The sequence below is a fragment of the Prinia subflava genome, chromosome 1 (genome assembly GCF_021018805.1).
Source record: "Prinia subflava isolate CZ2003 ecotype Zambia chromosome 1, Cam_Psub_1.2, whole genome shotgun sequence".
In the NCBI taxonomy this organism is placed as follows: Eukaryota; Metazoa; Chordata; class Aves; order Passeriformes; family Cisticolidae; genus Prinia; species Prinia subflava.
In genome coordinates, this window is record NC_086247.1 from 112,230,444 (window position 1) to 112,257,635 (window position 27,192).

General features: G+C 38.4%; 1 protein-coding gene across 1 annotated transcript in view; it reads right to left on the reverse strand.

Moving 5' to 3' along the window:
* Positions 1–1,025: 1,025 nt before the first annotated feature.
* The window catches only part of CNOT10 (CCR4-NOT transcription complex subunit 10), a 32,431-nt gene continuing 6,264 nt past the window's right edge, over positions 1,026–27,192 (reverse strand). Inside the window, exons 3-19 of the mRNA XM_063408545.1 lie at positions 24,924–25,085; positions 24,295–24,445; positions 23,146–23,291; positions 22,168–22,254; positions 21,366–21,449; positions 20,484–20,601; positions 19,461–19,610; positions 17,645–17,847; positions 14,976–15,097; positions 14,198–14,374; positions 11,509–11,589; positions 6,672–6,785; positions 5,190–5,320; positions 4,381–4,416; positions 4,152–4,279; positions 2,768–2,843; positions 1,026–1,320 (exon numbers count right to left, since the gene is read on the reverse strand). Of these exons, the coding sequence (XP_063264615.1) occupies positions 1,166–1,320; positions 2,768–2,843; positions 4,152–4,279; positions 4,381–4,416; positions 5,190–5,320; positions 6,672–6,785; positions 11,509–11,589; positions 14,198–14,374; positions 14,976–15,097; positions 17,645–17,847; positions 19,461–19,610; positions 20,484–20,601; positions 21,366–21,449; positions 22,168–22,254; positions 23,146–23,291; positions 24,295–24,445; positions 24,924–25,085 (2,121 nt within the window). The 3' untranslated portion in view covers positions 1,026–1,165. The remainder of the gene's footprint in view (positions 1,321–2,767; positions 2,844–4,151; positions 4,280–4,380; positions 4,417–5,189; positions 5,321–6,671; positions 6,786–11,508; positions 11,590–14,197; positions 14,375–14,975; positions 15,098–17,644; positions 17,848–19,460; positions 19,611–20,483; positions 20,602–21,365; positions 21,450–22,167; positions 22,255–23,145; positions 23,292–24,294; positions 24,446–24,923; positions 25,086–27,192) is intronic.

The window sequence follows — 27,192 nt, forward strand, 5'->3', positions numbered from 1 at the left end:
ACGCTGTTTAACGCACTTGCTGTTCTCGTTCTGTCAGCTGGCTTCTCCAAGATGATGGATACAAACCCAGGGCTGTCCTGCTGCCTTTCTCTCCTGGCCACATCTGCATTCCCTCAGACTCACGGTACTGAGAGCAGGAGTGGCAGGCCCTGAATCCCAGGTGCTGCTTGGAGAAGTGACCTTCTCGGTGCTGGCTGGAGGCAAAGTACAATGCCAGCAGAGCAGGGAGAAAAGGTGGTAGCTCAGCTCTACCCTGGAGATTATCAGGATAGCTGAAATGGCACGAAACAGCCCTGGAGGGACTGTGAAAGGAGTGCTTGCTGGGCTCCAATTATCTTATTGCCTGCATTAGGGCTCAAGGCAGGGTGGCTCCTCCCCTCCTGTGCTCACAGTAAATAACCAGGGGTCCTTGATTATGCTGCCATCTTCCTTTGAGTAAAAGGCAGGGGTTTTTTGTTGGTTTAAGAGAGAGGTATTCCCCTACATGGGAAACTACATTTAAAAACTACCACAAACCTCCAGAAAACAACCAAAAAACCCCACCCTAACCCCCCAAAAAACCCTAACCCCCCCATATCCCCTGTTCCCCCCCAAAAAACCAACCAAAAAAAACACCATCCCCAACCTACTATTTTTCTTATAGCCACGCCCATGCTTCCACTGTACCTGCACCATTCCACCTTTCTGTTGGGCAAAGGAAAACCAGGGAGAGGGAAAAAAAACCAAAAAACAAACACACACAAGAAAACAAAACCAGTGGAAACAGGTTCCCTCTTCATTGAAGAAGAGCATAGCTCATTATGTGTCAAAACAGCAGCCAACACAACAGCTCCACTGCTCTTTCTGCAGGACTTTAGTTCAGGTAAATGGTTCTCTCCCCTCACTGCTCTCCCCTCTATTTTCTTCAGAAAGAGCTGAATTACACACTTGGATAACCTTTTCTTTTTTGTAAATAAACTGCCACTCCCATTCAAAGCAGGTACCAACCTCCCATCAGTCATAAAATAACCTTCAAAAAACAAATCTTCTGGTTTACATCTTTTATTAAAAATTTACATAAACAAACACACTCCAGCAATTGGGGTATTCAGGTGTCCTAGGTTAAAAAAATATACAAAATTCCAAGCTCCCGTGATCAGGGCAGCAGCAGGTTAAAGCACAACCCTCACTTCCTTTGAACAGTGGTGAAAGCTGGCATCTGAATGGGCTGGATGGAGTGGACTGGCTGGAAAACAGGCTTTTTCCGCATGTCAGAGAGCGTCTTCACAGAAGGGAGCAGCTGGTTCCTCTTGATGATCTGCAGTGCCAGCTGCGTGTTACCTACAAGACAAGTTTCAATTAAAAAACCAAAAATACCATTTTATGACATATGAATTGCTGTTCAGGGACAGAGCTGATGAGCCAGCCCTGGGCCCAGGCCAGCTACACCCAGCAGTCCTTCCTCTCCAGTGAAATGTGGGCATGGAGAGGAAGAGCAGTAGACAACAGGAAATTTGAAAAAAATAGTTTTGATTGAGTCTACCTATTCTTAGCTGAAAACATCAAGCTTTTACCTCAGAGCTGGAAGATGCCAAAGCACCTTCTAATTTCCCAAAGGTCACCTCTTCTCTCCCAGCTGCACAATGAGGTGCTAGATCTCACACAAAATGCCCTCACCCTGTGACATTGCAGACAGTAATGCGAATGCCAAGAATGTTTTAAAAGAAGAAATCTGATTTTCAACTGTTTGTATGGTCCATCAAATAACCACCAATAAACATGGAAGACTTACTCTGTTAAAAATTTAACTTGTAAAAATTACAGGAGAAAAGACACTGAGTTCTGAGGAGAGTATTTCTTCCTCATACTTTTCTTTCCCTAAAGTTTTAGTTTCAGAAGAGATGCATCATTTTGTTGTAATTTATAGAACAAAATATGTGTTTAGCCTCTTTTAGTTAAAGACTTAGAAGAGGGTGAGGGTTGTAAATCCCACTTTCTACTCTCTTCTGCTATGTACATCTTTGTTGGAGAAATAAAGTTTTCCAAAATTTCACTTTAGAAAAATCTTTGTAAGAAAAGCTTGGCAGAAGTCTCAATTTCAAATGCAAATGCTCAAACCCTCTGTCTGCCTGCAATACAACATCACTGAAGGGGAACAGGCACACAGAACATTTCACAACACTTGATTATGAAGTGCCCCCCAAGGGGCACAGGTCTGCAACCATGACAGCTTCAAGCAGCAGCTGCACCAGTCTGCTCACACTGCAGAATTTGAGTGCAACCTTTCCAGTTTCCCATTATGTACAGCTTTCCCCTCATACAAACGAAGTGAACCTTCAAAAGAAAGCATAGTGGAAGAGAAAGTTATTAGTATTACAAGCTTTGCTGCCATACTTGCTGCACAGGCCTTGACACAGCTTCTTTGGGAAACCTGGGTTGTGGTTGCTTTTTAACAGAGAAAACTTTTCAAAGCCCCTTTATAGTATAAACCTCATCAAAGGTTTTACTGAGCGTATCCAAGACTGCTGACTTGTGCACCAAGATAGAAAAACTTCAGCTCAGGAAATGAAATGTTTAGGAGGTCTGAAGTGTGTAAGAACAGGATGGGAATAAACTACGGAAGTGAAGGTGCACATACATGGACCCACAGCAGTGTAAAATGGAGGCAGGGCCTAAAGGGTGGCGTTCAAAACACTGGCACAACTCTCTATATAGAGTAGGAATGATGACTGTGGCCCTTCTTCCTTTGTATCCCTAACTTAGATTAATGGAACAGTTTCCAACTTACCATTCTGTAATTCAAGATACACAGCCAGCAGGATGGCCTCTGGAGGGATCTCTTTGGGGTGGATCAGCGAAGCAGCCTTATGGAAAAAGAAGAGGGTGGAGAGAAAAAGTGCTTAAGAGAAACATCCAGCACAAGGAAAGTGCTTCTTGACAAGACTGCTGCCACCATCTTAGGTAATGAAACTAAGCAACAATTCATCAACTAAGACCAGATTTTTTCAAACTCATACACTCCATCAGGTTTAAGCATGCAAGGAGATACAGCAAGATTATCAACATAGCAATATTGTTTCACACTAATTAGCAGGACCATCTGCTGTGTGCTTATGTTCATATGGATCTGAATTTCTTGGGCCAGCCTAACGTGGTTTCCTGGTGAGGTGACAGGTGAAGAAGGTAACCTCCACTGCTCCGAAGTTCAGAGTACAAAGTTAACAAGGATTGTTCATTAGCTTTCCATATACAACCATTTTTCAGCTATGAAGTCAATGAATTTATTGTAGATGCAGAGCCCCACTACATTTTAAATCCGTGGGTGGCCTTGCACTCCTTTGGGCTTTGCACAGGTGTTACACAGCCCAAGCACAGACACCTGTCCATCACAAGAAGCCTCATGAGGAAAAAGAGCCAGACAGCTGCTTCAAGTAGCTGAGAGCCTCATAGGACTTGAATCTGTTCACATACATAACTACTGGGAAGTAATTTGGAAGCTGCTGCTTCAGTTGGTAGCTGAACAATGCATCCAAGCAGTCTTCCTGACAGACAGGAGTGGCTGCAAAAAGAGAAACATGACTGAAAGAGGTGGGTCCCAGCCATGAGCAAGACCAAGTGATGTGACACAGGCTAAGTAGAGACAGCATTTCAAAAGCAGTACTTGAGAACTGCTGGAACAAGGGGCAGACAAGGAGCATACCTCCAGCAGAACTGCAGTTTGTTCTCACAGCCCTAAAGATAGTAGTTGTGATGGAGAGTTATTAAATGACTAGGGAGAAAACGTTCTCTGAATTATAACAATTACTACTAGACCATTAAAAAGACCACAAAAAACCCCAAACAATCAAACAAGTAAACTTAGAAAACGTGAAAAGGCTTCCCAGCCATCTTCCACTGTTCTGATATGAGCTAAGGAAAATAAAATGCTGTCTATAGTGGTACTGAACTTTTTACACAAGTACGAAATTTGGAATTCATTTTGTTTCTAATAGAGAAAAGATATAATGACAAATGTCTTTATTTTGTTCACAAAGACAAAAGAATGCCACCATCTCAGCAGGGTCTGCAAATAAGCCTGGGCTGTGAAATTACCAGAATTCACTGTGATCTGAATGGCACTTTGAAGGAAGTACATTTGTCCCTAAAGCTGCCTTGAGATTTGTTTTCCATACCTGATGAAGACACTTTCGAGCTTTGTCATATTCACTCCTCAAGCAGTACGCACTTCCAAGGTTAAATAACATCATTGTTCGTGCAGACGTGACTGAACTGGGGTAACACTGTGGCGTCTGCTTGCCAGCTGCAATTAAAAAAAATAATAATTCTTTTTTTCCTTACACTTTTATTCCAACTGGCCAAGTAAGTTCTTGTACTCTGCTGAATTCAGTGGCTGGTACTTACAAGATTCCATTGCCTCATTCTCTCCTTTGTCAGACCCTGCAAAGAAAACAAACACAAACCCATCTTGTTCTATGACCTTTTTTAAAGGTTATTAGAAAAATAATACAAAAATACAAATTTTTTGCTTTCTTCACAGTCTGACATTAAAGAGGGAAAACAGATCAGTTTGTTTAAGAGTTTCTGTCATTTAAGACTTCCTATCTTCAGTGTTGTGCTTTAGATTTGCAGATGAATACAGTGAAGTTTAAACTGCAGGCATGTCACTGGAATCAGAGCTGCTGCAGACTTGACTACACAGATGGTTCTGAAGTACTTTTCTCTTGCAGAGTACACACTCCCAACAAGAAGACTAAGACACAGATTAACTAAGTTGTCCCCACTCCTGTATCTCACTAAAGTAGACTCCAGCGGTATGACGACACCTGGTTTAAAGACCAAAAATCTGGAAGAGATGGCATAAAACCCAAACTTGAACATAATAGCACATTTAACAAAAGCAGCTTCCAAAAGTTTCCTTCAAACTAATCAGATTACAATATACAGTCCTATTAATGCTACAGAATTAACCACCTCATAGGAATGACAAGGAAAAGACACACCAAACACAAGTAGGAAGTAGGAACTCAAGCCAGGACAATAAAAACACAACAACAAAAATAAAAACAAAAACAACAGCCTCCCCCATCCTGCAATAAACTGCATGTCTTAAAACAAGACATCTTAATCATCGTTATATTTGTGTCTACAAAGTTACAGCAGGAAGGCACTTGAAAATATAAGCACTTATAATGAAGTGTGGATGCATTAACCTTGATCCTGCTCATTTGAAGAGATCCCAAGGGAAACATCAGTGACATTCTCGGGGTTCAAGTGAGTGATGGCATCAGATATTCTGTCTAGAGAGATGAGAGCTTCTGCTGCATACAAATGCCCAAGAAACCTACAACAGCAAAGGGTGAGGGTACAAATGTCATCACAGCAATCCCCACAGTTTGTTATGTGAGACAAACAAAGCAGTCCTTAATGTGAGCACATGGGAACTATTACAGGGAACACTTGCATGGAAGTTAACTTGTTAAGGTATTGTCATAATACTCAGTTCTACCATTTACCACTTTCAGGCAACAAAGTTATAAAAAATATCCACACCTGAATAATGACAATTCATCCATGCATAGAAGTTGCCATTTTACCGAGAAACTACCTTGGTGAGGCTTTATTCAGAGAATTAAGAAAAGCCACTCCAGAATATGGCTGTATCTACAGTTTAAAGTGTTACCTTATTTTACATTCAATAAAAATAAAGCACCTATTTTCCTGGGACCAAGATACACACCTCTTAGTCTTTGCAAAAGACCTATTATTTACCATTTCCTTCATTACATAACAGTAACACAAAATTATGTGTTACCTTGCAAACTCCTCAAAGATCTTGCTAATACAATGACTGTGCAAAAGGATGAGCTCCTACAGTAGTGTGAAGAACAGGAGCCAAAGAATTTAACTGGCATGGACCAGTTTAGAGCATGGTGCTGGCATATAAAAATAAGCACGAGTTACCTTGCCTTCCACAAGTACATTACGAGTTTTGAAAAATATTACTACTGTAAAAACCTTTGCTATTCTTAATCCTGTGCATGAAATGCACAGTGTCAGAAGGATAGGACTGAAGTTGCCTTTTTTGAATTTGTAGAACTGTATGAGAACTGGTGGGTAGAAAAAGAATGCACTTTGAATATCCTTCAAAAAATACAGTGTCAAATGAGAGGTGAATAAGAGAAGCTGAAGAATGGAACCTATATATAAGCAGCAGTAGCAGGTGAAGTGACAGTTCTGCACACACAAGATCTGTTACCCTGAGTGACTGAGCAAATCCTTCCCCTCTGAGGCTATAGTTCCATGAGTAACCTTTCAGCTGTGTGGGTTTAGGCTGATGTTGGCTACCTGCAGCTGCACATCCCTGCCCCTTGTGCTGTGCCAAGCATGTGCAACCCCACAGTGAATCACGACCTGATGGCCCTGCTGCTGCACGGAACCCAGAGCTGGAGAGACAGTAACAAAAGCAGCAATTGATTCCAAAACATGTGGAATTTGTACACAAAGCAGGGAATTCATGTTCCTGTGTGTCAATGGACACTTAGTCAGGGCTTCAACAAGAACAGGAGCGGGCCAAGCAATTCTTTGCATCAGACACAGATTTGACAAGCAACTATAGACATTAGAAGCTTCAACTCAGAACTCTCCAGCAAAAAACAGGGCTGAGAAAGAAGAAATGACCCCATCAGACTTACTTAAGAGACCCTGAGAGCTTTGGTTGCTGCAGAAGTTTATCTGCATGATTCAATGCCATAAGGTTATCCCCCAAAGCCAGAGCCACATAAGCACTACACGCAAGAATCGAGCACCTGGAAGGAAACAGACAAAAAAAACAAAAGGGGAGGGGGAGAGAGCCAGTATGTTAAATGGAGAATTCTGTGATTCAAAATACACCTGTTAAATTTTCTTTCTTGTTTAGTGCTAAAGAAATAAATTAAACTTTCAATAATGACTTCCCATCTAAGTATGAAGTAAACGAGTTCGTTTTCGTTATTTATGGGCTCAATTGTCCTACCACTATAAACCAAGGATCACCATGGTGTGCTCTGTAAAATTTTGCAGTTTTCATCATAAATAACAGACTAAAAAGAGATGGACTTCACCATGTGTCATTTTTCTCATGGACAGTTTCCCTTTCTCACACTCTTGTTCCTGGTCTTGCCTTGGATTCCAATTTGTACTCCTCTGTCCTCACCTTCTGTTGTAGAGAAGAGTAGCAGATTTTTAGATTGCTATAAGACACACAGTAGCTATCAATTAAGCTGTAACATATTTCACTCTTCTATTGTACAGTGTCTGCACATAGGGAGACAAACGCTGGAGAACTTGGCATTTCCAGTTTTGCGTTCAATTGAGGGCTGTAACCCGGTGCCAAAACTCTAATTGATCCATGGCATTTTGTTGCCATCACAGACCTGCTTATCTTTCCAAAACCAGAAAATCTCTGTCAGTTCATTTAATGAAATCGGAACTACTCACATTCGCCATCTTCAAACAATAACCCCACATCAGGACGCCATCATTAGGCCAAGCTTCACACTTTGTAATAACTGTCCCCCTCTCCCAACACCGTTCTTGGGGATATTTTCCACTTGGTAAAACATCATTCAGTGCAGGCTGCCTTGTCCTCAGGGCACAAGCCTCTGCCCATGCTGCCCTGCTGTGAGCAGGACTCTGTTCTTCTGCAGGGAGGACAAGTGGATGCTCGGAGTGGGGTCTCACGTTGGGAGCGACGGGAGGAGAGCCGCCGGCTCTCCCGCTGGTAGGCGGGCTATTATTGCGCCAACCTTCTGGCAACTGTCAAGCCCACTTTGGGTCCAGCAGTAAGTCATGTAATTCATGGCAGGACCTGGGGTGCCTTTATTCCCCTTTCCCAGGAGGCATGCTCCTTAATTATGCACAAGCAGGATAAGAAACTTCTCCAGTGTTTCCCCCTATCCCCCACTTCCTCTCCACCGTGCCCAGATGTCACATCAAATCTGAACACATACAAAAGCTTGAGAGAGGGAGAGGAAAGCTTCCCCAGCTCAAGTCCCAAACCTAAAATATTTCTGAAAGGTTGCAACTGGGGAGGGGGATGGAACGGGGAAACAAAATCTCTGCAATAACAGCCTGCTTCTAACTAACCTCTTTTTGTCTCTGCCTCAAGGAAGTACAGCTTTTAAATCAGCAGAGATGCTGTCACCAGCAAAATACCCTTAGACACAAACTCAGGGCCTGCAGAGTTGGTTGCTACTGCCTTTCCCATCAATGCGTCTTACATTTCTCACAACTTATTTAAAGCCCATTTTTTATTTCTGCAGGTGTAAATTCAGACACAACACATGCTCCAATCACACAACAGGATGAAACCTACTCCTCTGCTCTAAGCACTAGTCACTGTTTGGGCCATGCAAGAGCTGGCAAAAGCCTTCAGCAAAAGCCATCTAAGGAGGAAAACCTTCAGGTTTCCTCGCCTGCAGTTGTGTTCTTGCACTTGGATCCATTGTTGAGTTGGCTGAAGCAAACGCTCAGGAGAGCTGACAGCCAAGCGGAGCAGAAGAATTGCACCACAAGGGAAAAGACAAACTAGTTTTTCACCCCGGTCAGGATTCTGACAAAACTCCACAGGTCGCCTTTGAGCACGGCAGACTTCCAGCTTCACCGAGCCTCCGCATGCCCTGAATAAAACTGCCTTTGCACTAGGAAAAAGAAAAATGTTTTTTTAAACTGCCAGATTATGTCAAACAGCCTCTTGTGTAGGTCTAGGCAACAGGATTTGTCAGCCCACACAGACTGTAAGTTTATGGAACCCAAATTCCACATCTGACTTTCCTTATTTCTCAGGGAAATGGCAAGCTAGAGCAAATCCACTTCTTCAAAACATAGTATGAAGGCACCAAAAATGACACTTCTAAACTATTAAGAGAACGTCACTAATCTGAAATAATTTCAAATAGTTAAGCCCAACAATGGATACAAACTATCTACATTTTATGTTTCAACACAGGCAAACAATACAAAATATTAAGAAATATAGAATGCAGACTGTGCTTACTCCATGAGGAAAATCAGCACCAGCAAAGGGGAGATGGGGGAGAACTACACAGTAGCCAAGAGTGGGGAAGAAGAGAGTGAAACAGCTATGGGTGATGATCACTGTAAGCTTCTAGTATTGTGACAGGGCCAAACAGGCAACTGCAACCTTTAAATGGATAACTGAGGCAGAAGTGGGTAAGTGTGGAGAAAACAAATGGTCAAATTATTCCTTTATCTCTATCTGCTCTGAGGGGGAAAATTAAGGTTCTCACACGAAGACCTTCAATCTAAGGAGAAAGACTACAACAAGGTCTGTTGCTGTCCATCTGAAATTTTACAACAAAATACACAAAATTTTCCAAATGTAGCACTGTGGTCTACCAGAGCTTCTTTTCTCTTGGTGTATCCAAACAGTGTTAGGTGGCTGTGGTGTGTGGAACACATAGAGCAGGGGTATTGGCTTGTCCAAGGATGAGAAGCAGCGAGGAAAATTGTTTAGAAGAAACTCAGAAGAAAAACCTGAAGTTTCTACTTCCAATGCATAAATTCTTAGCAAGGATTGGTGTCCTCAGACTTCTGCTTGTTGCTTTTAAAATCTTGCAATTGAATTACTGCTTATTATGAGAATAGTCCACTCAAACAATTTGTGCAGAAGTGTCAAGCAATATGTAGGACACATAAATCTTTTCTAGATGATATTTTTAGCTTTTAAAAATGGTTTGGGGGCAACGGTAAATCAGGCATTTTGAACTCTTACAAGGATGCACAACTGTATAAAATCATCCAAAAAAAAGCATTCACAGTCCCTTTTCAGTTCTAGAAGCAATAGAGGTTTTTCAACTCAGCAACTTACCAGAAAAAAACTGAACGGATACCTCTTCCTTAGGATAATCCTTGACAACATCCAGATTTTTTTTTTTCTTAATCTTCCCCAACTCAACAAGACTTTCAGTATTCTCACTTAGCTCCTTAGTGATCAAGGCTACAAGAATTTTCTATTTACAGTATAAACATACAAGACTACTATTTGAGTGTAACGTATTTTGCTATTCACATCTCCAGAAGCTTAGAAACAGTTTCAGCAGAATCACTTTCTAGGAATGTGTAGTCCTCTAGATTAAACCAAAGCACATAGTGGAAAAACAACAACAACAACAACAACAACAAAAACAAAAACAAAGACAAAAACAAAACAAAACAAAAAAAAAAACAATGCTTTTCCTTTCCTTATATGAAGTTCTTTACCAGAAGCAGCTCACTTCTTGCTGAACTGCTACATTTTTCCTGACATGTTGTCAGATTTCATCAGTAGATAACAACAGCTGATTGTGAAAGATAAGACTACATATTAAAAAAAAAAATCACAAAGTGACACCATGTAATTCTGACATGTGGCAGCCACATTTTCAACAGCCAGGAGGAGAAGAAACCCACAAAACCCACAAGCAACCCACATCACTGTTTTTAATCCAGCCTGTCCTATTTCAAGTAGCGCACTCTTGTACCACTCTAGAATAAATAATCGACGTCACCTCACAGATTCCTCCTGAAGTGCTTTTAAATGAGTACAAGAAGATTTGCTACATGTAGTGGAGCAAAGGAAAGGTTAAGCTGGTCATTATAAAACATAGGTTACCTGGGGTTAGGCTGAAACAGAATGTTTACCTAAGAGTTCAAGTGGGAAATTACTGTATGCTTTGTCCATAATGGAAACTTAAAACAGATTGCTTTTTTCTAAACAGGTGCAAGCTTTACAGTAAGATTTTCAACAGGCTGGAAGTCACCCGAAATAATTAACATTGCCAGTAAATGGTAATCTTGTTGGGGAAAAGTGAAGAGGCTCCAGATAACAGGGACTTATTTACACATACGTGAGTTATTCTGTCTGGAGAACACTCAGACTCCTGAACAAGCAATTTAAGGATCTTTGAGAACACATAAGAAATTTACAGTGAAATTTTACCTGTTTTTCCATTGTGAGAAAGTCAAATGCCTGGACAGAGGCATTTTTGCTTTCTATTTTATGCAAAGTGGATATATTCCTGCTGAAACGAACACCATTCTCTTTGGTAAAAGCAGCTATGCTGCTTTCCACTTTCATATTTTTCCCATACAACAAACATATAATGTGGAGACAGAATTCCAAACTAGCCTTATCATGGCTTTCCCAGGGAAAAGGTACATACAGTAATTTCCATCTCCTTCCACAATATCAACAGTCATTCTCAGGTTTTCAGATTTGTCCTCATGGGACTTGATATTTTCAGCTTTGCCCAATATATAACACCAAACTTACAATACTGGAATTAAACAGAATGATCTATCTAAGCTGAAATTCTGGATGGTTTCTATTTGTTCAGGTTCAAAGCCCAGAAGAAAGGAAGTATACGCATTTGAAAAAAAGATTACCAGCTACAATTCAACATCACAGGTGCCTACGAAAAAAAATCCCCTAGGAATCACAATTAAGGAAGAGGCTTGTTTAATGGTGGATATTTTACATTATTTACTTGCCTTAAATTCTCCAATTCCTGTTTCTTCAAAGGCGAAGAAGGAGGAGCTGCAATGAATTTATCCCCTTCATGACTTTTATTGCTAGAATAAAAACAGTGTATTATTATAATAACCAGTTTAAAAATTCTCAGTGTATTTATTCACTCAATTTAAAAGAACATAAAAATTTCTGCAGCCTAAAAGAGAGGGAATTGAAGTTATGCAGAGACTGAGGCACATGCTCTTATCCTAACCATTCTATTTGAGAAGGAAGAAGTGGGACACTTGCTGGAAAGGATTTGACTGACAGACCAAACAACCCACACCATTCTTCACAGCCTTGAGCTATTTTTGATGTTCAGTGTAGGATAAGCATTTTTAACTGGAGGGACACAGAATTTGCTGCATTTGTAGCTTTTCTTCTTTTAGCCTGTAAGAAAAGCAGTAGTTTTCTCTCTAGACATCTTAAAAACTAGTTACATAAATACTCTAAAAAGATAACCTACAAAGTGCTACAGCTTCCTCTAGACTTCTAGCTACCCTTTATTACAAAATGTCTCTTTTTTTTTCTTTTTTTCTCCTTTTTACAAATAAAATTCCAATTTCTTAAAATCACACCTTGTTTTTTGGGGGGAGCATTTGGGGAGTATTCATTCTATTTAAGAAGTATGAAACTTCACCCTCCAATAAGCAGAAAGAACCTTGTTCTGGAATGAGAATTGAGAATGGCTGTGTCTTGGTAGAAAGAGACAGCAAGGTCTAGAAAAAGATTTAAAAGGAAATTCAGAATTGAAACTGAATCTGTGCACTTAACAAGAACTTAATTTATGAGTTTCATGCCTGTCTATTAAAAATAGGTAAGATAACTTCAACATTCAAAACATACAACAGAAAACTCCAAGGAAATCCATACTCAAAACTGCTGTAGAGTATGTACTTCACGCCTTTACCAAAAATTAGTTTTAAAAAATACCCTTAACCACTAGAAGTATTCACTGTTTTCTTGTGAATAAGAGAAGAATCTGCCTTAAGAGTCAGCTTGGTCAATTAGTGGGATTTGCTTTAAAACCATCCTGTTCAATTAGTGTGATTTTCTTCAAATCCCTTGTATGTTTTACTGTTCTCTCACAGAGGTTCCCTTGTCAGAAGGAACAAATCCCTAGAGAACCTTTCAGAATGTGACAGAAATTCAAGAACAGCCTCCTTTGTTGGATACTTTGAAATTGGCAATGACTACTGGGAGATATGAGGGAGTCCTTTCTTTAGCTTTTTTTCAGCTGAAGAAGCATCTGGTTTTGAAAGCAGAAGGTAGCAAAGGATCTTCCCATACAGGGCATGTTTTCCTTTCCTCACCCCTACAAAAATAAACAAAAACCACCCCAAGAGAAAACAAAAAAGGAGGTCTTGTCTGAGTAAGGGCCACCATTTTGTTTTCATCACTGCCCCTTAGTGAACCCCAAAAATTTAAAACTGAAGTCCCATTTAAACCAGAGAAGCTTCACCTCAATGGGCTGCATATATACTTGCCAGACAACCTCCAACCTTAGTAAAGAGAAAAAGAAAAAAAAAACAAAAAACCAAAAAACAAAAACCTACAACAAACAACCAAACAAAAATAAAAACCCACAAACACTCCCTCCAACTTTTATAATTCATTTGGTCATTTAACAAGATAGGCTGTAATTGGAAAAATAGGATTATAAAGAACAGCTTTCCAATATTGCTGTAACAGCCACTGGCCCCAGCCACAGTCTATCTGCAGACAACCTCAGAATATGAGGATGCACCTTGTGCCTACACACCACAGTATGTGTGCAGTAAATTCTGTCTTATGACAAATGGATCTTATCTTCTTAACATTTATCTGTACTCAGGTCTGACAAAACCTGTGTGTTTTTTCATTACTCTAAGTAGTTCAAGTTCTACCACAGACACTTTTTCCAGATGAGTTATTGTAACATTTCCCCTCAAAATGGTCTTTAATGGAAGTGCAGACTATGATCAAAAGTTACTTTTTGAAAGGAAGTCCAGAATGTATGAGGTGATGCAATAAATGAAACTACCTTCCTTTAACATACACTGTCTACAAATTACTTTTTCTGAAACTTTATTAACAAAAAAGATTTTTCTTAAATTCTTTTCTGCAAAGTATGATTTATTAAGCAATAGCTCCATGCTGCTTTTCTACTCTACTTTCTAAATCTAGTTTCCCATTTTAATGCAAACACAACAAAGCATACTAGGGCTGATGAATGTCAAATCTGATCATGGGGTAATGTTTACAACTGAATTTCCAGACATTCATAAATATATATTCAATCAAGTACACAGCACACGTGTGCACACATACAAAATCACTGTAACATGTGAAACTTCACTTACAATTAGAGAAATACCAATATGCACAGCAGGAGGGTGTGGGAAAACATAACATTTGCAGCACCGAAAAAAATGATGGCCAAGGGAAAAAATAATTTCACTGCCTCATTTAATAAAAGTTGTTACAGACAGGAGGAATCAACTCAGTATTTTATTTTTAAATTAAAACAACAAGCAGCTAAACAATTTCTTTTAACAGGCCAGCACTGTTAAGAGAATTTACAAATATGTTCTTTGTTTCTGCTGGCCAAACAAGGTAAGTAGCAGACACAGACTGTGGGTCCAGAATTACTCTGGACAAAAAGAAAGGTTTATATTCAATTCTGTTTACCTGCATGCTTCACTGCTTTCAGTGTTTTCTGTATTTCCCCCCAGCTGATTACTAGTTTTAGATCCATTTTCCTGCTTGGGCTCCTGTTGATCTTCTGGCAGTAGCAGCAAGGCATTTCTTAGGCAAATCGCTGCAAACTCCATGCTGGCTACAGGTATTGCTGAGGACTGCCCATCACTTAAAGAGACACAGAAGTTGACCAATAAGTAACTATCCTAATAAATTAAAAAAGAAAGCAGAGCTCCAGAAATATCTGAACGCAGAGAAAACTTCACCCTAAAAATGTTAAATAATGTTTCAATATACCAAATTTAATATATGAGGATGTAGTATCCTGTTATTTTTACATATTGAAAATACATCACGATGCGCAAATAGAATCAACCACATAATTTCTTGATTTCACTTACTGAAATTTTGTGGCAGAGCAACTAGATTCTTCTGGCATTTTTCTAAAGTGGATTACTGAAAATATATATTTTTACACAAGTGAGGAAAAGAGGACAGATTTAGCTATCTGAAAATAAAACTTTCAGATAAATTTTAAGCTACAATGCTCATCTTACTTACAATAAACACACAGTTAAGCCCTCTGCTGGCTATCACAGAGGATGCACAAAATGATGTTTAAGACTCACCAAACATTTTAGCATGCCTCTCTCTTCACTACATGGATGAACAGTTATTCCACAACAGTTTTAAAATCTCTGATAAACAGATACATATCCTTAACAAAGGTATAAAAACAAAATAAATAACCCATGGGAAACATACTCACTTATAAACAACATTCTGTATGGACTGGGATGCTAGGACTATCTTACGGTGGTAGCCTTGACCTACTATTGATTGCACAATTCCCTTTTTGCTGGGAAGACCTTTAGTCTCTTGTTCTGATGTCTAAAAGGAAGAAGGAAAAAAAAGCTTAAATATCAAGGCTATTGAATGAGAGCTTGACAAAATAAGTGAAGGCTGAAAGAAGACCTTGAACTCTGCTAAAATATAAGAATAATGGATACAGCTTTAAATCTAAAGTACAATGAAGGATCAGGCACCTTCTATTGTCTTTGTGTTGCAGAGGGGTTTTACTGCACACAGTGTAAGCACAGATTAGTTCTGACAGCTTGTCTGATAGCCTACTGACCTAGTTTCTCCTCTGTTTTGAAAGCAAAAGAACAATGAACCAAGTCATATTAAAGGAACTGACAGGATATCTAAAAAGAAATAATTTGATCTGCCAAATAACATTCAGACTTGGCACTGTAACGCTTGCCATCCTCTCTCCCTGCTTACACAGCACTCAGAATGCTCTTTGGAAAAGCTGCTCCCAAACTGTTCCGTGGGGAGCACAAAGCTGAACAACAACATACGCAAAGATACATTAAATTAACTTGTTTAATGGATTGTCGAGTATGCAGACAGATTGTGGGGGTCAAATGAACTTAAAGCACCCTAATTGTCAGTCCCAAGCATTATCTCTACACCATGTTTACTGGGGTTTGTTTGGCTGTTTCACCATGAGCCATCTTAACTTCATTAGTAAGTTTAGTGAGTGATGAAGAGTTGCAGTTTGAAGAAAAAAATTATCCTAAATCTGGACTTTCAATAGTTATCACTTACCAAAAAATTTATCAGAATCTATTGCAAAAATATTGACATAGTAGCATTTACTGTCAAAAAAATATATACACTGAGTTTGGATATGAAGCACATATTTCATAAAATGTGTTTGAAATGCAGGTGTTTAAAAGGAAATCTCCCATTTATATTTCATAAACTAAAATACTAAAGCAGATGAAAATTATCTTCAGTGAAACTGCTTTTCTGCATGGTGTTCAGAGCACAAATATGAATCTATGCTTAGCTATAAAGGAATATTACTGCAAATTGAGTTACAAGGTCAAATTAAACATATTATTGACTTTAGGGCCTCACTTGTCATGTTGCAAATCTAACAATTCAAAGACATTTTCTCTTTGCCTTTAATATTAATAGCATCCAAAGTTAATTTTTTTCTTTTAAGATTATAAATTTAGGGAAAAACAAGCTGATTTTTAACATGAATTCAAGCTCTCTGATATACCACACATCATCATAACTGTACAGGAAGAAAGCCTCAGGAACCTGGCATAATCTACTGCTTTGGCTACTCTGTGGTAAATAGGGAACTGCCCCATAAGGATCTGTATTTCCCTTTTCCAGACTGCTAAACACTGTCCTTGTAAATGGAATCCTAGCTCTGGATTTTTGCCACAAAACCTAAGCTAATCCACTCTCATGCTCAGCTTTTCACTAGAGATGATCAGATGTGTCTTCTTTATCTATGTGTGACTTGTGCTCAGTAGGATTGATACAGAAAATTGCAAAATTAGTACGAAGAAAGCTGTTCTTCCTGCATTTGCTGTGCTTTATAAAACCCAGGCAATCTGACAAGTAGCACATACAGAATCACAGTCAGTCCAGTTTTTACCCAACACTCTTGAATCTTCAGTGCTCTGCCTCTGAAATCAGAATACAAGCAAACTTCTACCATAAAGTTGTATCTTTCTTAAGTTCTCTAAAACAGAGATACCAAAATATTGAGTACTACACAAATTCCAAGTTATTAATTTTGTATTTGGATCATGCGCAGTACATAAATGTACAGAGGCCACCCAGAGAGGAAAAACAGAGAATTCAGGGCTGGGGAGAAAATATTGAACAAATATTTGTTCAGTTCATCCCACACATCCTGTGTAAGGAGTGAATTGGGCATACTGTGGGAATAACTGCATAGGATCATGCAATTACAGATTGCATCATCACTCCCCCACAATTAAGGGGTGAATTACAGTTTTACAGGGAATCAAGTACAGTGTATCTTAATTCACAGATGTACTATTTAGTTGCAGTTTTTTTCTTTTAAGAGCAAACAATCCTGTCCTCAGCCCTCTGAATTTTATCATATGGGTTTATCCTGAACATACATGGATCAACAGGTTGAAAACAAGATGTCCTAGAGGACATGCAATATGCCTGCCATCAGCAGGTTTCCACCAACTTTGCCAGGTGAAGACTTAGCAATTGGAGATTCAGTTTCCCAGCAGGCATGATCCCTGGAGGATGGAGAAGGCTGATCTCTGATTCCTCAGCCTCTGGCACTTTCAGCTACCCACACTACAAAGCTTCACCCCGCTTAATCTCTAGTGGACAATGAGTGAGGAAACAATGAAACTTCAGGTGAGCTTTGGCTGAGTGAAGAGAAAACCACATGCAAAGAGTTCCCTTCACCTATTGCAGCTCCAGATCAAACACACAAAAATACATATACACAAGAAATAATTAATCTGGATTTACAGAGGTGTTACAAAACCAGGCCTTCAAAATACACATCTTAACTCTAGTTACTAGTTTTACCATTCTGTAATCACATGCCATACTTTAGAAGAATTTTCCAGAGCTACTTACCCCTTTATTGGCAGCAATGCAGCATTCTGCTATTCTCAGCCACAGACGAGGGTTTGAGTGATAAACCTGGACTGCCTCAATCAGGCATTCAAAGGCAGCTAAGGGCCTGCCAATATGCAAGAGCTGAATGCCACAGTTATAGAGCAACTCGTATCGTTTGTTAGTCAGTAGTGTACACATGGGTCTCCCTGAAAACTTTTTACCTGCAGAAAAACATTACATCATATTGGATGAGCAGCTCAAGAGAGCATAACACTTTAAGAGGAAGAGAGAAGCTATGAGAAACACCCCAAAGCTACCAAAACCCCCTCTCTCATTGCTGAAATCCACTAGCCTCCCTCTGTAAATTTCTTTCATAACAAATCTGATTTCAAAGACAAATTATATTCTTAATAAAAATGGAAGCACATTAAATGCTAACCTCATATATTCCTTATCACACAAGCCAAGTGTTATACAATAATACTGAATCCCAGATTTGTGAGAGTACACATCTACACACATTCCAGAGAATACAGATTCGAGAAGAAAACCACTTTGCTGTTAACAAGCATAAAATGCTTTCTGTCTTCCCATTAATACCTAAAGGTGCACTTAGGTCCAGGGGAGAAATAAGAACAACAATAAAATGCCCGATAATGAGTATATTTTAAAGAAAACAAGGAATGAAAACAATTGTAACTTCATCATGAAATAATGAAGACTGTGTGATGAGGTCCTCTATAGTCAGATAGGATAGGTCTCACATTCACAAGCCCTGGTTCTGTTCTCTGGGACAAGACAGAAAGGCATAAACAGTCCAGGAGATTCCTGGAATGTGTTTATGATAACTTTCTTCTCCAAATGTTGAAGGAGCCAAAGAGGACAGGTCCTATACTGGACCTCATTCTCACCAGCAAGGAGGGGCTGGCTGGGACCATGAAATAGTGAAGTTAAAGATCCTTAGGACAGCAAGAAGTATGCACAGCAAGCTCACTCCACTGGACTTCAGGTGAGTACACTTTGGCATCTTTGGGGTCTGATTGGTACAATACCATGGGATAAAACCCTGAATGGAAGAGGAGCCCAAGAAAGCTGATTAATATTCAAGGGTCACCTCTCTCAAGCTCAGGAGTGATGCATCCCAACAAAGAAGTCAGGCAAAAATGCCAGGAGGCCTCCTGAACAAGGACCTCCTGGACAAAATCAAATACATAAAGAAAGCCTACAAAGGGTGGAAGCAAGGACCAGTAACCTGGGAGGAATACAGAGAAACGGAGAAAACAGCGATCAGATTGGAAAGCTAAAGCCCTAACAGGATTAAATCTGACCAGGGACATCAAGGGCAACAACAAAATCTTCTATAGGTATGTTGGTGGTAAAAGGAAGCCTAGGGAAAGTGTGAGCCCCCTCCATAAGGAAACAGGAGACCTGGTTATCCAGAATCTGGAGAAGGCATCTTCATGCCCTGATGATTCTATACATTGTCAGCAGGACTATAAATAACCTATACAAAATAGGTCACAAATCTTTTTTTTGGTCATACTTCCCTGACTGATGGATAAAGTCTATAAACGAGAGAAGCAATTGTCCCAGCATCATGGTACATCAAGAAAAACAAACCAAAAAAAAGAACATATTTAATCATCATGATGTATTTCTGGTAACAGCAACTATATTCTTACATCAGGTTATCATCAAAATTCTCACCCCTCTTACCCTTCCCTCCACAAAGAGACGGAAGAGGAATTTTGCTGATAATTACTCAAACCTTCTGTTCTCTATTTCCTAGATTTGCCAACCCCTCTTCCACCATCTATTTTAATCTCTTGCTTACCTGGATCCGAGCTGCCTGTTCCCAGCTGTGCACATGCATTATCATTTTCTTGCAAGGCTTTTTTAAAATAAAAAATTCCTAAATTGTGTTTTCCCATTGCAAAGTGGATGCAGCCAAGATTGTTCCAGAACATACACCTTAAGCATTCACCTGAGAAAACAACAAAGGACTATTTTCAGAAAGTGAAAATTGTTGCATTAAATGCTCCAACCCCTTTCTCATGGGTCAGCATATTATGGCAGACTATGAAACACATTTTTCAGTGAGATGTTCATGGATGATGGTGTTATATCCGATATAACATACATATATATTTATGTCAGCCTAACCATACAAGCAGGAAATGTGCACTTCTTCCTAAATATATGTTCAGGTGACACTGTGAGAGGTTCTTTCTAAATAATAAAAGACAAAAAAATTAAACTTTTCACTTACCTGCTGGTGACTAAAGTTTTACAGGGTTAACATGGATAATAGAGCAAAAGAAAAAAAACAGCCCACCCTAAAATCCAAATAACCAGGCCATTAGCATATTAAACAGACATTATTTTAGTCACACCCTAGGAAGACTACTAAGTGAACATTATATTGTGCAAAAAAGCTAACACGAAGAAGTTATGTGACAGTAAAGTTTAAAAAAAAATTAAATCATAAAGCAAACTTTAAACATGAAAACTGCCAGAGAGGCCTCAGTTCTAGATCTAATAAGTTGCCTTTTGTTTCATTTATTGATTAAGAGACTCAATTACAAGCCTTGCAAATATAACACAGCTTCACAAATCCATTTTCATGGACAATTGCAGCCTTCCGTAGAAGAATGTTCAATGAACATCACCACCGTGTTATGTGAGAGTACAAGAAGCAAGATGGAACACATCCAGCATATAAACTCACAACTTTCAGGGCTGACACTGTTAAGTAATCATTAATATCCCTAAAATTCGTATCAATAAGTAGTTCTATGGTACTAGAGGTTGAATTAGACACTGAAGTACCTGCTTCAGGTAGGGTTTTTTATTTTACCTGTTTTCATGAAGCCTGGATGTTCGGCAATGTTGGCACTGTTTAAAAGTTTGACAGCTTTACGGTAATTGCCTCTCAAATACTCAAAATTGCTCTTAAGAAAGAGAGAAGGAGCTGACTGTGAAGGAGAAAACAATAGTTAGTTATCTCTTGCTTGATGGTTTCTAATGCTAGTGTTATATGACACTTCACAAACTTGCCTCTGCTGCCATTTAAAAATAAAAGGGTTTAGGCCATAATACTTTCAAGAACTGTCATGAACTTTAGAGAACTCTTGGAAATGGCTATGGACAGAGGATCCCTAACCTGTCTTCTAATACCTTCCTCCCCACACTTCCCCTCACTGCAGAGTTCCTCGTAGTCTGTAATCTTCCTGGTCTGCCAACAGAAACCTCATGATCCAGAGGGTTTTCTGTTAAACTTGCTTTCCAGCAAGACATAAGTCTCCAACCCAAAGAAAAAAAAAACCAACACCAACCCCAAAAAATGCCCACATATCTCAGAATTAATCTTTTATAAATGGGTTTAAACTACCAATTACATCAAATTTAATATACATAATTTATGTAATATACATAAAATCTATAATAAACTAAAACTTATTTCACTTCAATTATAAAGAAAGCTGAACCTTTTTATTACATAGTGTTTCACTGCCATTTTGGCACCACAAAGTGTATTTTCTAAGCAACTGAAAACAGCACAAATAAAAAAAATCTACATTAATTACATTTGCAAAGAGATTACAAACCCAACCACATTAAGAATTACTTCAAACATTCACCCTCAATAAGACCATTTTTTGTAAAGCACATTAGGAAATTCAGTTTTAAGATAGAGAACACATCTAGATTTGAAAAAACAAGTCTTAAGCACACTTACATTCCCAGCTGTATTCATAACAGACTTGATCTCTCTTTTGCATGCTTTTAATGACTTCATCTGGATATAGGCTCTCACCTTATACTGTTAAAAAATTAAATTTGTTAAATAATATACAATAATTTCTGCAGGTTTGCAAGAAAAACTGTATGTAAATATTTACTGCTGAATATTCTATATACATTTTTAAAACAGGTAACAAAAAGCTATTCAAAAAGTCTTCACAAAAAAAAGAAATTCAATTCAGACTTTAAACACCATATTTACAGGATTTGTATTTACAATAAGCAGATGAACATTTTGTTCAATGGCCAACAGTTGCTCTATATTCAAACATAGATATGAGCACTTAAAATTACAAATTAATTAAAATAATCTCACACCTTAATCCCAGACATTTACCTACTAAACTGAAAACATCAGTAAGTGAATGCTAACAGAGAAGCCACCCTGATTCTTCACATATTTTTTAACAGAACAGTACAGTGAAATAAAACCTTAGCTGATTTAGCCTGTTGGAGGTTGAACAAACAAATTCTATGCAGTGAACTGCCAAGTAAGAAATTATTACAACACACAGGGACTGAAATGGTGGTGTTGGGCCTGGGCAGGAAGTTAGGTCAGTTTTTCCTGTACATGGATCTTACAAAAAGGAAGACTTCGATAAATTAATTGTTTTGTTTTACAACAAGGAGAGAAAAAGCATCATAACTGGGGCTGAACTAGTTTTGAAGGAGATGACACTTAGATTTAGAAAAACCTTGAAGTAATGTTCTTGTATAAAAAACATGCAGACCCTTACCTGATGTATCTTAGATTTAGCAACTTCTATTAAAGCTCCACTTTCAGATTTTTGATTTGAAGAATCTTTATTGGTATTATTACCTGACTGTCAAACAAAAAAAGGAAGCATTACTGTTAGTCACCTTTAAATTCAATTGACAGATTCAACTCACATGAAGAAAAATAAGTATTTAATAGAATAAATAATAATATAGTTTTGAGTATTTTATATCAAAATATACACATCCCGCCAGAAACTAACTTGAGTTTAACAGTCAAAAATCTCTGAACCACACCAGCCTATGAAGAGCTGAATGCTGTACTAACATGAGTGCTACACTATGTTGCTCTGCAGTTAAGAAGAATTCTTTTGCCTAGAGGGACGACATGCACATTCTAGAGTACCTCTTCAATACTTCCCTCAGTAGAATTGCTATATACTTAAGGAGAAAATATTTTATCTTAAGTGTGACATTCCATCAACAGGAAAATCCTGAAATGCCCTATCGTCACTTCCAAGGCACCTACTGATTTTTCTGATTCTACTGATTTTTCCAAAAGGCACATGAAAGATTTCATTTGAAAGTGCCTCACACTTTCAGATACTATGTAAAAAAGATACTTAATTTCCCATTCTATGCTATGCAACTGCAGTTCCTCTGACACTGATTTCACTTTCAAACCTGGGGTCTCATATGGTCATAATCAAAGACAAACAATTTTTAACCCTGGAGACAACTGTCTTTCCAATGCAAGTGTCTGACTGAATAAAGACATCTTAGCTCCCTGGAGTAAGAAAAAAAGGTAAAAGAGAGCAAATGAACAGGTGCTGTACACAATTAACTCTGTTATTAACATATTTCAGCTGCTGTCTAAAGTTACCTATGATCTAACAGTTTCATAATTCAAAGTCTTTTAAGATGCTAATTTTGGATTGAGCTAAAGCATACTTCTGATAAAGATTTAATGGCATTTGTGTGATTTTTTTAAAGCTTACCTCATTTTTTCCATTCTTGCTGTTATTGTTGCCCTGTGAAATCATTTTTTCCAGAACAGCGAGCAGATGCAAGGCTTTCTCAGCTTGGTAAGTTAACAGGTACAAGTCCACAAGCAAGAAGCACACAGCCTGGGCAAATTTCTCTTCTGTGAAAAGCAAAAAAAGATAAAAAAATTTTACAGCTCTAATACCAACCCCTCCAAACATACATAAAAAACCCAAATTGCTACAAAGCGCCATCTATGCAACATTATGAGAAAAATCTATATATTACATAAGAAAAAACAATGCAGCCATGTCCAACCCACAGCTAAGTACATACACTGAAAAGAAAGCTCATTCATTCAAATGGCATCAGCATAAAAGCACAGACTAAAGACAGCTTAATGAGTATTTCATGTTTGTGGGTTCTGAGAACTGATCTAAGCAAATCAGCACCAAAGATACAGCATCTAGACAGACAGAGCCATATGCAGATGTAAAATCCCACAGAACTCAAAAAGATTCTGTACAAACACATCTCTATTTAGCTGACTTCACAGAGCAAGTCCCAATTATGCATATTGAAAACTAGGAGGAATTGAAGCAGAAACACAGTAGCATTTACTTAATTTACTGAGACACACACACACACGTACATCCTTCAGCCTTCTCACTTCTAAAATTTAGCAAGGATTATGAAACAATTTCATACCAGTATATGGCAATTCCACTACACAAGGTATCATAGCTCATAAAAGTTGCAGACTTTGTATTCAGATATAAGTAGATACAATTATGTATTACCTAATAAAGGTATTTAAAAATGAGTGCCCTGAAAAACAGACACCCACCTGTGAAGCTGCTTGATGAGTCAAAACATTAGACTTAAAATAATCTCATTAGTTTGTACACATTTATTTACATAAATACCTTCTCAAGTTGAGAAAATCCAGTTCAGTTTCATAGCACTTGTCTGCTAAAGCTCTCTGAAGCACCTTTCCCCAAATTCATTTGCTGTCCTTGATATAAGTAAAACATATTCTTCATTCCAAACCCTACCTATTTTCTTAAAACCAGATTAGACAAATTACAAATCACTTGTCTGATAGACTGAATTGTCTCTCTGTAGTTTTTGAATGAACAAGATTCTTCTTTCTGCCTACATACCAAAAGGCTCTATGAACTGGTACAGCTTCTCCCCAACAGATATAGCTTCGGTATATTGACGCAGATGGTACAGGATTACAGCTTGATTGTAGTACAGCATACTGTTCTCCACGTCATCCAGACCATCCATTTCTTCAACAACAGAGTGAACCTGAAAAAAACCCACTCCATTCATTACACTTTCAGTATCTATGATTTTAAAGTACCAGATAGTTTAAAAAAAAAATCTAAACCTATGAATTTCTCTAAAGGTAAATTATAACCTACTGACCTAATAAACGTCACTGTTGTTGCACATTAACACAGCAAAAAAACATACAATGAAATAGAAAATTGTCAATTGAGTAGCAAAGTAATATTTTCACTTTTTTATTATTTCACAAACTATTCCACGTTAAGGAACTTTCTACTGAAAGAACGTAGAAGGTCCTTTTATTATCATCTCAGACCAATTTCAACAGTAGTGAAAAACACAAAATTAAACCGACTCAGATGTTTAAAAGCAACGTTACTTTCTTATTTTACTAAATCTATGGGACAAGGGGCAGAATAACTCCTACTTCACTGAAAGATCCCACCACCACTAACAGTACTCAAAATCAAGTACCATGTCAATACGGTTGCATTACCTGGTTTTTCAGCTGGTTCAGGGTTTGTCTCAAATTGTCTGTGGTAGTCTGATTACTTTTACAGAACTCTGCAACAGCAGTATTCAAAGTTATTTTGTAGTCATCTTTGTTTATGTCTTGAAGAGTATTTAGGTGTTGTAAACAAGCATCATAGTTTCCAGCCTGTAAATTGCACACATACCAGAAGCATGCATTAGAAGATACAGTCTTTCCTTTATTAATACAAGTGAACTAAATGTCTATACATATACTTCATTATTTATGCAGACTAACATGGATGAGAAGCAAGTCTAAATGTTGAAGCCATATCTAAACTTCAAAAATAATTTGGTGGAGTAGGGAAAAATTAAGTAGTTGATTATTTTTAACAGATGTTTGCATAAGAAGAGTTATTCTTATTTCTCTTATATTGTTTCAAGACTCTGTTTCCTCAGTTTTCATAGTCTTTTCCCATTTCATGAACAGTGAGCAGCCACAGTTGCTTACACAAGTTCCAGTCCAACACTTCATGTTCAGTCTTCATTTCATCTGAATACACAGCAATTTACAATTTGATCCATGGAAGTTAGCTCAAGAAGAGATTGGAGAAAGAGTCACTTTCCCAGAATAGGTTTAAAAAACATTTCTACAAAATTTAGCTGTTGGATTAAATATTCAATCACCTAGGCATGCCTAAACAGAAACTAGGAGCTAAGCAGATGCTCCACTGATGTGTGATTTAATGGAAAAATCACTTTCTTTGACCACAGGGATAAACAAAGACTTCAGATTCATGCACCTCTGTCTGATTTCAGTTTTGGTCTTTTCTGTGTTGGTACAGGAGGACTTTAGTGGCATCAAAGAACGAAAGAGAACTCACTCCTTCAACTACATTAAGCCTAGATGATGCTTCACTTTCAACTGCTCAATTCCTACACAGGAATAATCACATTCACCTCTTCCATATCAGAGTTACTTCCAATGTGGTCAGACAGGTGAGCAGATGCATTTCCATCTCTGCCAATGGTTCACAACCAAAACCTAAGCTCTTGAGTACCACGCTCCACTTACTCCTCCTTTTCAGGTGCTGCTCCATAGAGCTCCTCCCAGACTCCTGAGTAACTTCATATTAAGCGCAGAATACAACAGAAAGGAGCTCTGGGGTCCTTCTGCTCTTCCCAAGAAAGTTGCCATTCTGCAGCCCCTTTCTATGGAACCATTCCAGTTCCTTCCGTCTACCAGGCAGGCACAGTTATACAACAGACAGATGCAGCAGGACACTGACACATTTTCACAACTCTTAAGCATCAACAGCAAGGATTGCCTTGTGACCATGTGCACAAACACAGGAACTTGCAACTCAACTGCCGGCATGCTCTTCAACTGAGACACTTCATCTCTCCGGATTCTTTTTCCCTGCTCACACTTGGACCTTCTCTTCAGTAGGAGCTTTCAGATCACTGCAACAAGGCTTCTATCCGTGGCTGGACTACAAACCTTGAGCCTTTAAATGCTCAGCTTATTTTGTGATGTTTTTCATTGGCTAATAGTCCTTTATACCACTCCACTAGATAGGATTTAGAATATAACACCCAATTTTATAGGAATTCTGTCAAGACTGAAACTGGATGTGTAATATGAAAAAGCAGCACGCGAGGCAGTCCACAATGCTGTGTGGAGCTACTCAGTAGCAAGAAATTGGCAAACAAGGCATCAAATTAATTCTGCTCACATCTGTTGCCACCTCACTCCATGACTTCAGAGAATTCTTAAAGCAAGAAAAAATTTGACAAGATAAACCAGATAAACTGGACCAGGATGAAAGTACAGGTGAAATCACTAGTAGATCAAAAGTATTTTAGGCATTTAGATGTGTGGGCAAGGTGGAAAACAAATTACTCTCTCATGTGTCTTTAGTTCTCAGGATCAAATGCCACTGATTAAAATGTTCAAGAAAAAGAGTGAGCTAGACAGTGTTCAAGAATGCATCAGTGAACAACGCAGTGCTAAGAATCAACTACATGCACTTCATGTAACAAAATGAATGAAACATAGAAGTACTGAGTGAAACACTGAAGCAAGAATTTCAAAACTCAACACTTAAATTCTTCCCCGATCTAATTCACAAATTTAAAACTGAATTTAAAGCAAGGCATTTTGGAAACAGGGATACAATTGAAAGGAAAAACAATTATACTTCCTGTCACACTACATAAAATTAGGAATACAAAAGTGTTTGTTTCACTGCTGTTTTTTAAATACATGAGATTCCTTTAAACACTAACACACC